Below are 15,998 nucleotides of genomic sequence, written 5' to 3' on the forward strand. Positions count from 1 at the left end.
TCAAAGTTTAGTCTGTTACTAAATCTTTTTACATTTTGTCATACCACAACCACAAACATTGTAGTGTTTATATGCCGTAGACCAGGGGTGGGCACTCCTGGTCCTCGAGGGCCGGTGTCCTGCAACTTTTAGATGCATCTCTACTTCAACACACCTGAGTCAAATAATGAGGTCGTTAACAGGACTCTGGAGAACTTGACTGCACTTAGGAGGAGATTCAGCTGTTGGATTCAGGTGTGTTGGACCAGGGAGACATCTAAGAGTTGCAGGACACCGGCCCTCGAGGACCAGGAGTGCCCACCCCTGCCGTAGACCAACACTGAGTAGTGCACACTTGAGACGAATATGTTTTACAAATAGAGTGGGGGTTATCGGCCTCGGCTTCCCCACTGAGCTGCTACTTAGTAGAACTGCATCTGAGTTACAGCTGCATGTCTGAATTTGCTTTGCACATGTAGAGTCGGAAGTTTTTGCCAATTTGCAAAGCAGCTCAGTCTCACTCGGTCTGGATCCAGTGTAGCTCTGGTTATATGGTTGATCATCCATGCAAGTGTCAAGACTTTCCTCCAGGATTGCCTTGTATTTAGCTCCATCCATCCTTTCTAAGAAAATCATCCTCACCGCATAATGCTGCCACCACCATCAGTATGGCGTGTTCAGGGTGCTAGTTCTATGCTACACATGACATTTTGTAAATGCAATGTTATTATGTCTCATCTGACCATTGCTTCTTCTTCAACATGTCCTAAAGCAGAATTTCTTATGATTTTCTTATGTTTTCCCTGTTCTTTTGTTCATTATATAGTACAGTAAATAATAGTTGTCACTAGACCTGCACCGATTAATCATATTCATTGTGATAAATCGATTATTGAAATAATCATCAACTAATATAATAATCGATTAATTGTTATCTGGTCTACAGAGATTCAAAAAAGAATATTTGTGCAAAAACAACAGTAATTAATCCAAAGCTGTACTATATAAATTATATACATTTTACATTAGAGATAAAAACATGACGTGGGATAGATTTAGCTTCACCTGGTTCAAATTCACTAAAGGCATGCTGTATTATTGCAGGTAAGAGATTACATTGTTAATTTTCTTTCTTAAAAAGGAATTAATTATTTGGTTATCTGTATCATTAATGTAATGTCTAAAAAATATGGAAAAATCTGCACAGTATGACAATTTTTTAAATGTGATAATCAATAGAACAATCGATTACTAAGTTAATCATTAATTGCAGTTCTAATTGTCACATTTGAGTACCCTGTTGGCTAGTCAGATAACCACGGCACGTAAAGTCACATATTGATGAATGTTGTTGTAACAAGACAAAGGTGAAAATATTCCAACTGGTTTGAATCGTTTTATACCCACTTTCTTTGGATCTTGCTTTGCTGGGTGTTTTGTCTGTTTCGACCTGTGAAAATTCAGCAGGAGTGTTCAGATTCTGAGGAAGTGTTGATTCAGCTTGACTTTCAAGTGGAATTTTTGCTCAGACACCTCCAGCATGTCGAGTCTGCCGATACACGAGAGGCATCATGCTTTATAAATTAAGTTGCAAATGAGGGTGAAATTGCCACGTTTCTGGCTGCAGCAACATTCTGTTTCAATATGCATGATTTCTCCTAACATGTTTTATCCTTTTTAGTTTGTTGTTCTTTGTTTCGAGGCTCATTCCGAAGAGGCTGAAGTCAAAAACACCTTGCAGCAGGAGTCTGATCACGCTGCTGGAAATGAAGAGCGCGTGCAAAAAAAGAAAAAAGCCCAGAAAACAGCCAAGCCATTTGTGTTTGGTGCAGTGCAATTCTGCTGTGTGCTGTTCTGAAATTCTGTCTGTGCGAGTCTCTATTCCGAATAACATGAACTCATCAACGGCGAGCCAGTCTCTCTGCAGCAGGTTCTGCCAGCAGGCTCATTATCTGCTCAGGATGCTCCCAGTTTGTTTTGTTTACCTTTCTTCTCTTAAAGCTTACACCGAAAAACAATGGCGTCACTACACCAAAATCTGAGGTTAGACAAAGTCAGAGCCAGACAAAAGAAAGCTGAGGCAGACCACCATGCAAAGGACAGATAGGTGCAAGTGTTTGGCTCTGTTTGCACGGCTGCTCCTCTGATCTAAATTTCATGAGGCTATTAAAAACCGAGAAGGATGGGGGAAATCGTGCTTTCCTCCTACACCTCCAACCTCTCCCTTCCCCATTGTCAAACAACGAAGAAGAGCGTTGGGGAGAGTGAGTGAGGGTGGCGGCCATGCTTCTCTCCCCAGCACAATGGCTTTATCGGGGGTAAAATGAATTGCTGATATGTGCAATGAGTTGAGGTTTCCATTCTACGCTACATTCTAAAAGCAGTGGCCGTATTAAACAGCACAGCTAACAGTAAATCCTCTGGATCCTCCCTGAAAGGGTCATGTTGATGGTGATTGTGTTGGTGGGTTCTGGATTGCAAATACTCAGACTTAAAGTGGGGTGGCGGATGAAGCTGTGTGTGTGTGTGTGTATGTGTGATTGTGAATGTGGGGTGCTCTCTTTCGGTCGTCATAGCAACCAAGTCATTTCTGTCCCCCAGCTACACATCCTATCACTGTAATTCATGCGTACATATCTCTTATTTATTTATTTTTTGCTCGCAGAAAGAACCCATAGACTGCAGCAGCGATCTGGCGCCTGTTTCCGTGGGACAGTTCAGATAAACACAAACAGGGCAGCAGCAGAGCCGTTGGTCGTAAAAAGCGCCGCGTTTTCCTTCACGCTGCGCAGACTTTGGTTTATTCTGTCGTATAATCTCTACCTGAGCGTTGGCCAACAGTTTTTCGAACACAACAGAACAGATGTTAATTTAGACTTGTGATAAACATGCCTAAATGGCACCAGTGCACGCACACAAAGGCATGTGTATCTTAATCTTTTCTACTTGACATAGTGGCGTAGTATTTCCCCTGTTTATGGACATGTTCTCCCATTTTGTGTTTATAATCACTTTACGTTCAGTTGAGAGGCTATAATCAAATTGTTTTGCTTTTAAATTATGAAGCATGTGAAAATGACCCATTTCTGCTTGAAGTGACATTATCTATTTGTGTATGTATTTATTCTTGCAATTTCCCTCTTGTGTGTTTGGGGCTCTTTGTTTTGAGGCTGATTGTGAGGAGAGTGAAGTAAAAACACGTTGCAGCGGGAGCCTGATCTCGCTGCTGGAAATGAAGTCACTGTGGAGAGTGCATGGGGAAAAAAAAAAAAAAAAAAAATCAGCCAAGCCGTTGCTTCATGTTCAAAAATCCAACGCTGAGTTCTAGATAAGCCCAAAAGTCTGGAACACTTTGTGAAGAGTGTAATAATAATAATTGCAGAATGTAAACACATACTGTTTAGCCAACCTGATTATTTTTATGCCTTTCTTTACATATATGGTTAAACAAAATAAATTAACTAAAATAAAACTGCAACAAGACAGTATAACATAATATTAAATACCCACAGTTGCAATACACATAAACCTGGTATTGAAACCAGCACAGTCTTCCTAAGCTAAGGGCTCTATGAGATTGATGTGTTTTTCTAATCTTTGTTTTACAGTTTGATATTTTTACCAAGCTAAGAAAATTCAACAACATAAGTCTCTAATTGTATTGTTAATATAAATAAAAAATCAACAGTGCTACACAATGTAACAAATTCCAGTTATCAGTATCAGTTTATACTGTTTTAGAAAAAATTCTTGAGGAAAGTTTGGTCTGTTGTGTTACCAGAAGACATTTTTCTACCTCCACTACTTTTGGGAATGGCTTTCCCGCTTGTCATTACCATTATTCTAAATATGCATTTATGTTTAGAATGCTTGAGGTTTTCTTTCATTTTTCCAAAACAAACATTTTAAGCTTAACTTCTCCCTTCAATGCATTCCATGTTTTCTTGTAGGATTCCCCTGAAAGCAATGATTACAGGGTAGTCCCCACAAAAAACTGAAAATTATTAGGTTTACATTCACTGCATAGTCTCCAAAAATAATAATTTAGAATTTTTTACTGCGCTGGAATTACAAAATATCTAGATTCACATTTGAACAAAATTCTCCTTAAGATATGGAGCAGATTGTTCTCCTCTGCTGTTTACACCGTCATTATCATCAACAGCCTCTTTCTCTGACTTTGCTTTTATGTACGCTGCCAGGTGCTTTTAATGTTTGGTTTCATAAATAGCCTTGTGGTTAGTCTGAGGGTAATTGTCAACACATGAGGGTTAATTTGTTAAAGCAAGGGGTTTATTGGGATTTGAGCCCATTAGCTTAAGGATGTTTGACACATGTAAAAGAAATGTTATGCATATATTTGCAGCATTTTACCATAAATACTACAAGGACACCACCCTTTTTTTAATTTTTTTTTAGCTCTAATAGAATCAGTGCTTATTTAGTAAAAACAGCATTTACATTGTTGTATCATATTGGTGTCTTTTCATAAATTACTATGACTTTTTCTTTTGCTCTTGTTTAGATGGAAGATGGTCTGACGCTTTTTGACTACAACGTGGGTCTCAATGACATCGTCCAGCTGCTGATTCGGTCTCAGACCGACCCCCCGGACAGTCCTGCCACCAAGGACGCCTCAGGTGTTGCAAGTAGCTCAGCTCCTCTGCCTGACTCGAAGCCTGAAAACCTCCGAGCTCCGGTCTCCTCCACAGATATGGAGACCTCATCCGACACGGACAATAAGAACGAAAGCGACCGTGCCACTGTAAATGAAACCACCAAGCCAGAAACCGTCGCTGCTAGTACCAAAAATGGGTTCAGGTCCTCCAGTCCAGCACAGGACACTCAGCCACCCACATCCAGCCGGAGCACGTTAGTCAACCCAGGGATTGGCTTGTACAAGGTGAGTTAGCTCATAAAAATAATAAAAGTGAATAGTTTTGGAATCTTGAATTTATTCTGTTAGAATCTAAGAATAATGTATCAATTTCAAAAAGTTAAAAATAAACGGTACATTTTTGAAGTTACTGTCTTTGGTTTCTTGGCGCTAAATTATTTATTTATAGTGGCAGAATATTCCTTTATGGGCCTCCATTATGTTCTACCAAACTACATTTGCTGATTGAGTCTTTCATTGCCTTTCATTGGTTGCATCTTAGTGTTAACGTTGAACTGAAGGCAGTGATGTTGACATTCTCATCCAGCCTAGTAAAGAGACTGCGGGCTCATCCATGTGCTGAATCTGAAGACCAATTGGAAACAGCATCTTCCATAGATGTCAATTTCTCACACTTAAAAAAAGAGAACTTCACAGATAGTGGGATTTTAAGATAGTTCATGAAATTTGTGCAAGCTTAACTTAAATCAAGAAGTATTTTATTGTATCGTTGGATATCTGAAACCAGTTGACTGTAACATACATGGCAAATGTTAACCCAAGATTCCTAGTTTTCATAATGTTGGGGATTAAAGTATCAAAATTATTAGTGAAGATGTGAAAGTCAAAAGATGTAATTTAAAGAATAATACTATCCTTTAAAATGTTCAGCTGTAAAAGTTTATATCTGCCAATAAGAATCTAAGCAATATTTTAGCTATGATTTTGAACTTTCCATCTGTCGTAGAAGATGCTGGATTTGGAAATACTGGCAGCCTTTCTCTCTCTTTTAATTTCCAAGTTAACGTTTGGTTAAACAGTCTCTTGGGAAAATACAGAGAGACTGTTGTTTTCAATTTCTAATACTATTGCATAAGAAGTGTAAGGCTGTTTAAAATGTCAGCTTGTCTTTGCTTCAAATGAAAGTGAAACCTTGTTATAGAACAACTACTACTCTGTCACACACAGTGTGACTTTGCCTCTACTTCTAATATTGCTGAGGAAATTTGAGGTGTTAAAACTAAGAAAAAGGGAAGCATAGTGTTATGACTGATTTTATATTTGTCTCAAAAATATGGTTTTGGTTGTACACTATTAACCGTTTTTATTGAGTGCTAAAAGTAGGTTAATATTTGTAAAATTTAACAGCGCATGCCTTGGACATCAGTCAAGACCAGTCATTTTTGCGTTTTTTTCCTCTTTTAGATTAACGAGTTGGTGGACTGTAGGGATGTAAGCATCGGTGCCTGGTTTGAGGCCTGCATTGAAAATGTGACACTTTCACCCAAAGGACAAATAACACCCACTAAGGGAAAGGTGGGCCGGCCCCCTAAAAGGACAAACGGGAAGCTGGAGGCTGAGCAGGCACAGGCCCATGGACAAGGTCAAACCACGGACAATAACAGGAATAACTCTGTGTTAAACTCTGAAAGTAACGGAGCCTCCACCTCTCAGAAAGACTCTACCACAGAAACCAAGGAGAAAGAAGAGGACATAGCTTACCACATTAAATATGAAGAGTAAGTAATCGCTTAATATACTTCTGCTCTGTAGAAGTAACATTCTTTCTTTTGTGACATTTTTGGGCATTACTTAACTGCTGGTTGGCTAATTTCTAGCAAATATACATTTTGGACCAAACATTGAATTTGTAATGTTAGAAACCCTTTGTTAAAGCTGTTCTTATGTATAATTTTACGGAGTCAGTAATATCAAGTTCTTTTACTTTTGGTTGATTAATGATTTGCAGTCCTTTAGTTAACATGCCATCACTGCCTTATCTTTTGCATTAAATAATTCCAGATACATTGTTCCTATTTACAGCCAGGAAAAAGTGTAGGATACTTTCCTTAACTAACTGACCAGCAGTGCACAGCCAACGTGTTGGGGAAAGGGGAGGGCTCTGTATCTTCGTAGGGTTAGAGAAAACTCCTGTTACTGCTGCACTTTCTCGGTCATCTTTAAAAAGGACAGAGAGGAAGTGTGTGATGGAAAAGTATTGCGGTTTTCAAAATGTGGCTTGTTCTTAAGCAGAGATTGTTAGTCAGAAGTAGCAAATACAAAGGAAATACTTAAAGAATATTCAAATTAACAACATTAGGCATGTATTTGGATGTGATTGTACAAATTTATTAATTTGGGTACCTAATTGCTGGTAGCTGTGTAATCCTATTAACTGACAGCAGCACAAATCTTTTATTTATTTATTTTTTTTAAGATTTGTCCAGGTAACTTTAATGGTGTCACATGATGGGTGTTTGTTCAATGTATCCCAGGATAATTTGCGTTCAGATTTCAAAACTGAAAGTAGTTTAGGATATACCTAAATGCATCTTTAGTCTGTTGATTCCTATGTTTACCATTTTTCAAACAGAATGTCAGGGAGGACCTTGGGCATCGACTTTGTTGTCCTTAAAAGAATTGGAGTTAATTTGCTTGGATTATTAGAGTAATTTTCCATTTGAAAGACCCTTTTGTAAATTTCTTGTTGATGTCTTGATATGAGACGGTACATGTTTCCAAATACTAAGAGTTTTGTTCCTGAGTTGCCTAGTGTAATCTGGCCGTTTTTTTTTAAATTTTTTATTTTTTTACTAATTTTGGAGTAATGGCTTCTTCTCCTCTGAATGACTGTTCAGACCAGAACAGGAAGTTAGCAAATTCTAGAAATTAGCAAATTGAAACAATTTTGGTAATCTTAGCTGATTAAAAACAGGAAAAGTTGAATCTGATGTAAATTAAGTGTGTGTCTTTTTATACAGTGCATGTAAGTGTCTGGTTTCTACATTGTGTAAATTGCTTTGGCCTTTGTGGAAGACAGAATTGGTAACGACGGCTCAAGTGGAATTGCAGGTAGATGTTATTTTTCCTGCCGGCCTGAAGGATGGAGAACATGGGTTTGTGTTGTTGATGCTGCAATAATTTGAACTCTCTCGCATTCCCCTTTTCCAGCGACTTCATTCAGAAGCCGATGTTTCCATGGAAACCCCTAGTTCTCAGGAGCATTACTTCTTCTCTTGCCTCCTTCAGCTTTGTCTGTAATTGTTGTGAACATGAGACCAGTGAGACGTTGCCTCCTCGCTCTCTCTGACTGTCTGGGGCGCGAATGTGTTTCTGCCAGAGGTTATTATTCCATAGTAATTATATTATGGGTAGTTTGCCCATCACTTGTTGTAGATTCTTTTTTAATGTAGACTTAATTTTCCATTGAGTTTGTTGTTGTACTTATTAGCATTTGGACAGAAGTGGTCCTTCGGAAACGATCCTCAAATCCAAGCCATTTTGAATTCCGAGCTTTATTATTAGAATGTATTCATTTCTTTTATTTTAGCTGTATCGGTGTAAAATTTGCTCAAAATTTGGTATTTTTATTTTGTAATAGGTCAATGGGGACAAGTGTATCAAAGAAAGCTAATAGAGAACAAAGGTCCAAAACCCAAACATCCCTAAATGTCACAGTTTCTTATTGCAGTTAGTCATGGGACAAATTTGAAGAAGCAATAAGTAAACGCTAATTATTTAATAACTCTCAGCTTGCGGTTTAGTAGCAGCTTTCTACGCTTTTTCTTTCTCAGGGTATATGCTTATCTTTTTTTTACGGGGTTTTTTCCATCACTTCGATCGCTTGAGAGAGGAAAAATATGGAGGGTGGGTGAAACTGCACCATCTTCTCACACCATAGCACTTTTTGCACCACTCTAACACCTGCCTGCATTGTCTGAGAGCAACAAACCAAAGCTTTGAGAGCAACAAACCAAAGCTTCCCGATGAACCTCCATTTTTTGGCAGCATTTCCACATAATATAACGAGTCACAAATTCATGTTGGGAGAATCTGTTTTCTGCTGTGCCTAAGAACTGATGAGCCGTGTGTGTTGTGTGCATGCAGCCTTTAAATGTTTTGGCATGGTTAGATTTTTTGTCTGAACTAGACTCCTTGTAAAGAGAGTAATGGAAACAAATGTGAAAAATGAGAATTTATTTTGGTTATGTTGTGCAATTTCTCTCAAACGTTTCCAAATATTTAGGATTTTGAAACCACACCCCTCTGTGTAGAAACTAGCACATAATTGTGAAATTAAAGAAAATGATAGATGTTTTTCAAAGTCTTTTTCAGAAGAAAAAAATTAAAATCCGGTGTGCTTTTATATTTTGCCCTGTTGATTAAATATTTATAGAAAACTATTTACTACAGTTACAGCAACAGGTTCTCTGGAGGTTGTTAGCCGCCTTTGCATGTCTGGAAACTAACATTTTGTTCATTATTCTTTGTAAAATAGTTAAAACCCAGACTGGATAGAGAGCATCAGTGAAAAGCAGTGCAAGAGTATGCTTTGATCTTAACCATCCTGTTGCATCATTTTGTACTTACACCTCTGGGAGAGAGAACATATTTCCCTGTTTTTACTTATATGCATTTAGCTTTACGTTGTGCTCCCTGCAGGGTTTGCTGCAAACTGCAAACGAGATTTCTTCTTTTGGCTTTCTGTTAAATATTCTTTTTGCAGAGTTTGCATGAAGCCCAGATTTATTGAGTGCAGAAGTTATAGTCGCCTGACGGATGGATTCACCTGTCTGTGTTGTGAATCTCTGCTGCTACTCTTGGCCTCTTGAGCCTCTTGGCTGGATATTATTTTAAGAACTTACTCTGCTTTAAACTTTATCCTCGACCCCTCTGGTTCCTTGTTCTCCGTGTTTGTTCACCCTGTAAATGAATGGTGTTATCCAAACAAAACCTGCCTTGCCCAAATGTTCTTGAACAAACTTTTGAGGCCTTCAGAGAACAGCTGTATTTATACCAAGACTGATTACACACATGCAGCGACTCTTAGCCACTCAGGTGATTATTGGTTGCAGTGAATTTTATTCAGGGTTATTGGAATAAAAGGGGCTTATTAAAAGCAAATTCATAATAAACAATTCAAGATTTAAGTACCCTGCTGTGAACAACGTTAAAGCTCGGCAGTGCTGCTGCTTTTTGTGATAATTTGCCAACACAGCATTCAAATTTTCTAACAGACTGAGAAGAGAGTGAAAACTCGCTGGCCTTTGGATAAAATCAAATGTTTACTTATTTTTGTTTTTTTATTGGAAATGCAGCACATTATATGTAATTGCATTGAACAGCCATAGGAGTGGATGTGCTTAGAAAGCATGAATTAGTTTATACCACCAACATGCTTGCAGACTCAAGTCAGAACGGAAGAATAAAACGCTGACTTTCTTCATTTTTTCTTTGTGTTTGTCTTCTCAAGAGATATACCAGATGTCCGTTTGGCTCTTAAATGTAAACACATGGGAATGTTTTGAAATATTAAGCTGATTACAATGCTGAAATTTAGCTCCCCCCTGACACAAAACCTGCATGGAGGATTTATATTTAAAGTTTTATTGTTTTGCAAGGGGCCAAACTTCTAGTCAAGTGTTACATGCTTACAGTATCAGTGTGCGTTATATTGCAATTGCAGAGAACCACCTGTGTGCAATATTTATTCATCAGCTGAATTTTAAGTTTCATCCACTGACCCCATATTTTGCAGGTCAGATGGACTTTCATTGCCCAAACCTGACATAGATTTTAATGACTGAGATCTTACAACTCAAAGAAAGTTCAACACATTGTTATGAATTAAATAAAGAAAAGAAAGACAAGAATACAGAAAATGTCGGTTAATGATAGCTGATATTGTCATTGCAACATTTTGGTACTTTTCAGCAAAAATATCTGGGGGAAAAAAACTTGGATTAATGAGGCAGTTTAGGTGTGTAAAATGTGTTGGAGGGTAATTTTAATACCATCACTTTCCTGTTGCAACAAGTCATCTTGGGGAACAGTCAATCCTAAAGCTGTGCACTTCATATGAGAGCTTGTAATCTGTTGAGGCTAAATGTGGTTTTAAAGTAAGGATCTGTTGAATGAAGATGCTTATATCACCTTAACGGGTTCTTGATTTCAATCAACAAGTATCTACAATAACGAGACTGGTGAGTGTGTAGAGTGAACATTTATTTAAGAGTTTCACTGAGAAAGCAGGTTTTTGTTGCATCATTAGTACTTTATTAGTTTATTTTAACTAACATTTCTCTTCCTGGGCTTCCTCTCGGATCCCTTTTTGTAGGATTTATTTGTTGCAACATATTCAGCATAAGAATATATGGTAGCAAAAATGTTGCTTTGAGATTATGAATTTAACATCTTTTTTTTAGCATTATCTTGCAAGAACATTCATTGCCTTCTGCTATGACTGCTTAAAATGTGTGTAATAAATATATTCATCCAATATAATTAGCTTAGTGCATCTGTATTTCTCTGTTTAAAGACCAAGAATGGTTTATTGCTCATTTTAGCCAAATGAAAGTATTGTTGTGGCTGCAACATACCACTTGCATGGAATGCACTTGAGAGCAACAATCGGAGAGCAGCCCTCCACCCTTTAGCCCTGGGCTGCACTCTAGTTCCTGTGAATATCTGCCAAACTGTTTGGCAGGAGCTGCCTTAACCAAAATGACAGTTTTCTTCTCCCCGTGCTATTTGCTGGTCTGAACAGAAGTGCTTTTCCATGATTTTTGGAATTTATTAGAAAGCTTTTCGAATGTTCGTCTGAAGCCACCGTGTCTGAGTGTTAGATTACCTTGAACCGTGCGAGAAGCTCCCGGATACATGAGTCAGGACGATCGAGTTGTTGATTTCTTTGTGCAGCCAAACATTTGTACCCATGTGGGTTTTCTATCCTGGAAATTTGTTGAAAATAGATCCTTCAGGGAACCAGTGTTTGCCCTCCAGATAGTATGCTGCCTCTCGTCAGAACCTCTCTATCCTCTTCAGTATCGGCACTCTCAAAGTGTGAAGGTCATGTGGGACAGGAGCTGTAGAGGCGAGTTACATAACCTTTAGAAAGTCTACCTTGCTGTATAGTTTTAGCTGGAAATATTTTTTTTCTAAGTGGTAAAACAGAATTTAAATTATAATTATTACGTACATTAAATTAATATTATTTGCATTAATACAAACTCTAATAAAGAATACGTAATTTTATTACAAGATGTAGAATTACCTAAAACATAATAGTTAGACCCATAAAATGTATAAATGTTGATGCATTGTGTGATCATGTAAGCCTATTATCTTTATAGTACTGTTTTTATTTGACCGCCATGCAGTGCTTTGCTACATTTAATCTTTTCTATTGAGGTGACTCTGTGGTGATTTTTCTATTTACTAAATTTATTTTTTAATTTAATGTCCACAAAAAATAACTTTACAGAAATTTAACTCCAAAGGTTTTGCAGAAGGCCTTTATCCTGACATTACAGAGCTAAAATAGAGTTCTACTGAAGATGATCCCCAGATTGCAAAATCGCAAACGGCTGTCAAATCTTAGAAACAGCTTATTATTAATGCATGTTTGAGTATACTGGACACCAGCTTGTATCTGAAGCATTGATGCTCCTTGGTAGAGCAGGTTCAGAAAGAGTCAGTGCCGTGCCTTGGAGCATCAGACACTGCCGATGTGAGTCAATGGAAAACAATGTGGATGTACTTTGGACAAATCCCTGATGCTACAGATGTGGGTTGCCTTAAAATGTACTGAGCCAAAAATAAGCCTGAATGACATTTTTTTAAACAAGCCCAATTGATTTGTGTAAGGTTATGTTGCCATGTTTTGTAATCTTTGCTCTCTCTGCCACTGAGAATTAAATCCTGGAGTCCAGCTGACGAACCCACGTATAAATTTAGAGGTTAATTTGGCAGGAACCTCAATCAGTCAGACGTTAACCTTCCTGGTTTTGTGTTCAGATATTGTCTGTTTTATTGCAGTGGTTTGGTAACATACCAAGTTGACTCATCTGGAGTCCATTCTTCTTCTTTTTTTTCTCTCTCTCTCTCCAAAACTCTCCTCTGGAAATATGTCCAGTAAAAGAAAACTTTACATTTAAATTTGATGAAGTTTTAATCAGCTAATAACACTGTATGTTCGTTCTCAATTTCCCTCAGAATGTCTCCTTAAGACATTGCTAAATTTCATGCTTTTATTTTTTCTATGTTATGTTTTTGCCTGTTAAATCCTTAAAATAGATCAGAATAATTTTTTAGTTTGGTGGTCACTGATTCTTTTGATTCAACTCCACTCAATTAAATTTCCCCTTTGGGATCAATAAAGTATTTTCAAATTTGAATGAAACTCAATGATTAAGAAAAAAATTGTTTTCAAATTTGAATATAAATTCAAGACGTTGTATAGATATAATAGTTTTGGCTATGAATTAATTTAGCATTTATAGCTCATTCCTGGGTTAGAGCTTGTGTGCCATTAAGCTCAGGCTCTTGTCCTCCTGCTGTGTTGCTCTCTGTTGTCCCTCTGTTCATGCTGAGTACAATTGTGCTTCAAAGTGGATAAAGTGGATGTCTGTGTTTTTGTTTTTTTTTGCCCGTTTAATTTTTTCATGTGTCTGTGTGTGTTTGTGTGTCTGCTTTCAACCTAACCCACTTCTCTAAAAACCATGTTAATCCTTTAGCCCTAAAAAAGCAAATCCGTTCCCCGGCCTCCACTTTCCGGGAGCACGCTCTTTCTAAAACTCTTCTTCAGTGTTTGCTGGTAATCATTAGTCAGTTTAAAGCTGCTTGAAAAAAGTCTCTTCGGCGAGAGGGGCATACCTTATGACCACAATGTCATTATATTCTGGAAAGTAATTATTTTACCAGAGCTGAATGGGTTGATTTGGTATCACTGCAGACTGCAGATAAACAATATTTAGAGACAGACTATATTTGTCCACATATGCAGACTTCTTGCGTCTTTTAAGTTAGTGCAGAAACTTTCATTGTCAACATATTGTTTATGTTGGCAATGAAGCAATCTTTCAGTTTGTGGCTAACTTGGACCACATTCTTTAATTTTATTGATATAACACCCTTCACTGTCAGCACCTCCTGTTAAACATGCAAAGGAAGATACGTCTTTGTACGTTTTATTAAAGTCGATTGTTTTAATCTGCAAATTATTACTTCCTGTTTATGAAAAAAGATAGAGGAGTCCCTCAAAATGGGAAACACATGAGAACATGCCACTAAAGCAAGGCTCATGTGTGTTGGTATTTGCAGGTCATAAAAAAGGTGACCTTTCTAAGCTTTGGCAGACACACGTTTATGGCAGAGAACAAACCCATAGAGGAGATTGATAGTTCAGAGAAATTAAGTTCAGGAAGCCATAATGGAAACATGACTGTGAAATTAATTTCTCTTCAGCACTGCTTATGAGTCTGATGTGAACCCAAAAATTAACATTTGGATGCTCATTACTAAGTATGTTGGACAATCTGTAATGCTGTGCGCCTTCTTCATTTCTGAAGAGCCCGGGAATCTTTAATGGCATAATTCTTTTTCTTTTTTAAAGGTTTTATAGGCTTTAGTGGCCTTTATTTGAGTGATCAAATAGGAAAGTGGGCAATGAGAGAGGGGGAAGACATTTGACATGTGGCAACTCGAACCTGTGACAGCCATGTCGAGGACTGGCTGCTCCACCACAATACATATTTTTGAAGCGCCACAGTATTTCAAATAAAAATCAGGACGCTTCTCCCAGAATACGAAATATGTTGCATTCTTGGGTCATTCAGTGGGATAATAATAATATGTATGCTCAATTTAACCCAGAAATGATTAACCAGACACTAAATAAAACTTCCTCCATGACCATGTCACACCTAATGCAGCATAAGACGGGACCCAGGTTTCTGAATGATGGGGAGAGGTTGTTCACAGAGGAGTGGTCAGATCTTTCTCTGCATGCCCCAACTGTATAATAGTGCAAGAGGCGATTAAGTGCAGTTCTGTTGGCAAAGGCAGGGTTGCACAAAGAATTAACAGCAGGGGTGGCAGGGTGTTAGTTGGTAACACTAAGAAGCCAAGCTGACTCTGCTGAAAGCAATAAGCTCCACAGCAGCCTTCTCCCCGCTCCCCAAGTCTGTAAAGTTTATGTGAACTCATAATGCACAACATAACGGCGCTCTCTATCCAGCTAAGTGTGATCAAAATGTTTCAGAACCGCCATCTGACAGAAGCAGTGAATCTGCGTGGGTGTTTTACTCAGTCCTTCCACAACTGTGTGTTTGATTATGTTGGCTGTTGGTCATCTTTAGCCACATCACCTTTACTGCTGTCTGAAACATTTCCCAGAAACAGAGTTCAAGTTGTATAGTCAGTGACTCAAGCTCAGTCATATCCTGCTGGCAAGAACAAAGCACAATATAGCTGTACAGTTGGCAGAGCTGTTGTGAAATCCTTTGGATTTTTTTTTCGCCTTCTGCTACAGTATGTGATTTAAAAATCAAACAACAATTCAGCTATGTTTCCTTAAGTGCCGTTAACTCTGCCACCTAAAATGACCTTCTCTGTCCTGAATGTGTAAAATCTATTAATTTAAAGGAGAAAATAATTCGTATAAAGTAATAGACCATGGTGTCTGCTGGGTCTTTAAAAGTCATAAAATGTCTTAAATGTAATAATTTACATTTTTTTAAAGATTAACTTTTCAGAAGAGGTGCACTGCAGTGGTGTGAAAATATGTCATCTTAGCAATTTCTCCAGTTTTTGCTTTTATTGTCATAAATCTATTTTTACTACCATACAGATAATCTGAGTAAATACAAAATGCAGTTTTTCCAATCATGATTTAATTTACTAAGTGAATGCAAAAAATAATTGCCCCTCAAAGATCTTAGAGGGAATGAATTTCTGACGTTGCGTGTTTGACTGATGATGCTCTTTTGTTAAAATCCTGGCTTAGTTTAGCACCAGATGTAACAGGAGGCACATTTAGGAGGTTCCTCACTGCTTCATATTTTATCTATTGGTAGATAATGGCTCTCATTGTGGTCAGTGACTTTTTCTCCTGAATTCCTTTAGATTGTGGCTTGATTTGTTGCTCTTTGAAAGGGCTGTACAATATCCTTTTGTATTTATTTATTTATTCATTTATTTTACCTTAGGTTAACAATGAACAAATTTATTCACTGTGGGACAATAAAGGATATTTACGTTCTATTCTTTTCTCTGTCCCTGATACATTTCTCTTTTTACCATTATGCCCTTACCTGACCCACTCTACATTAACTTTAAAATCTCATAATAAGTATTTCTGCAG

General features: G+C 37.7%; 1 protein-coding gene across 1 annotated transcript in view; it reads left to right on the forward strand.

Moving 5' to 3' along the window:
* Positions 1–15,998, forward strand: part of uhrf2 (ubiquitin like with PHD and ring finger domains 2) — a 35,448-nt gene that overhangs the window by 6,181 nt on the left and 13,269 nt on the right. The window contains exons 2-3 of the mRNA XM_005803767.2: positions 4,505–4,882; positions 6,062–6,375. Coding sequence (XP_005803824.1) covers positions 4,505–4,882; positions 6,062–6,375 — 692 coding nt within the window. The remainder of the gene's footprint in view (positions 1–4,504; positions 4,883–6,061; positions 6,376–15,998) is intronic.

This window comes from Xiphophorus maculatus, chromosome 8 (genome assembly GCF_002775205.1).
Source record: "Xiphophorus maculatus strain JP 163 A chromosome 8, X_maculatus-5.0-male, whole genome shotgun sequence".
Taxonomy (NCBI): Eukaryota; Metazoa; Chordata; class Actinopteri; order Cyprinodontiformes; family Poeciliidae; genus Xiphophorus; species Xiphophorus maculatus.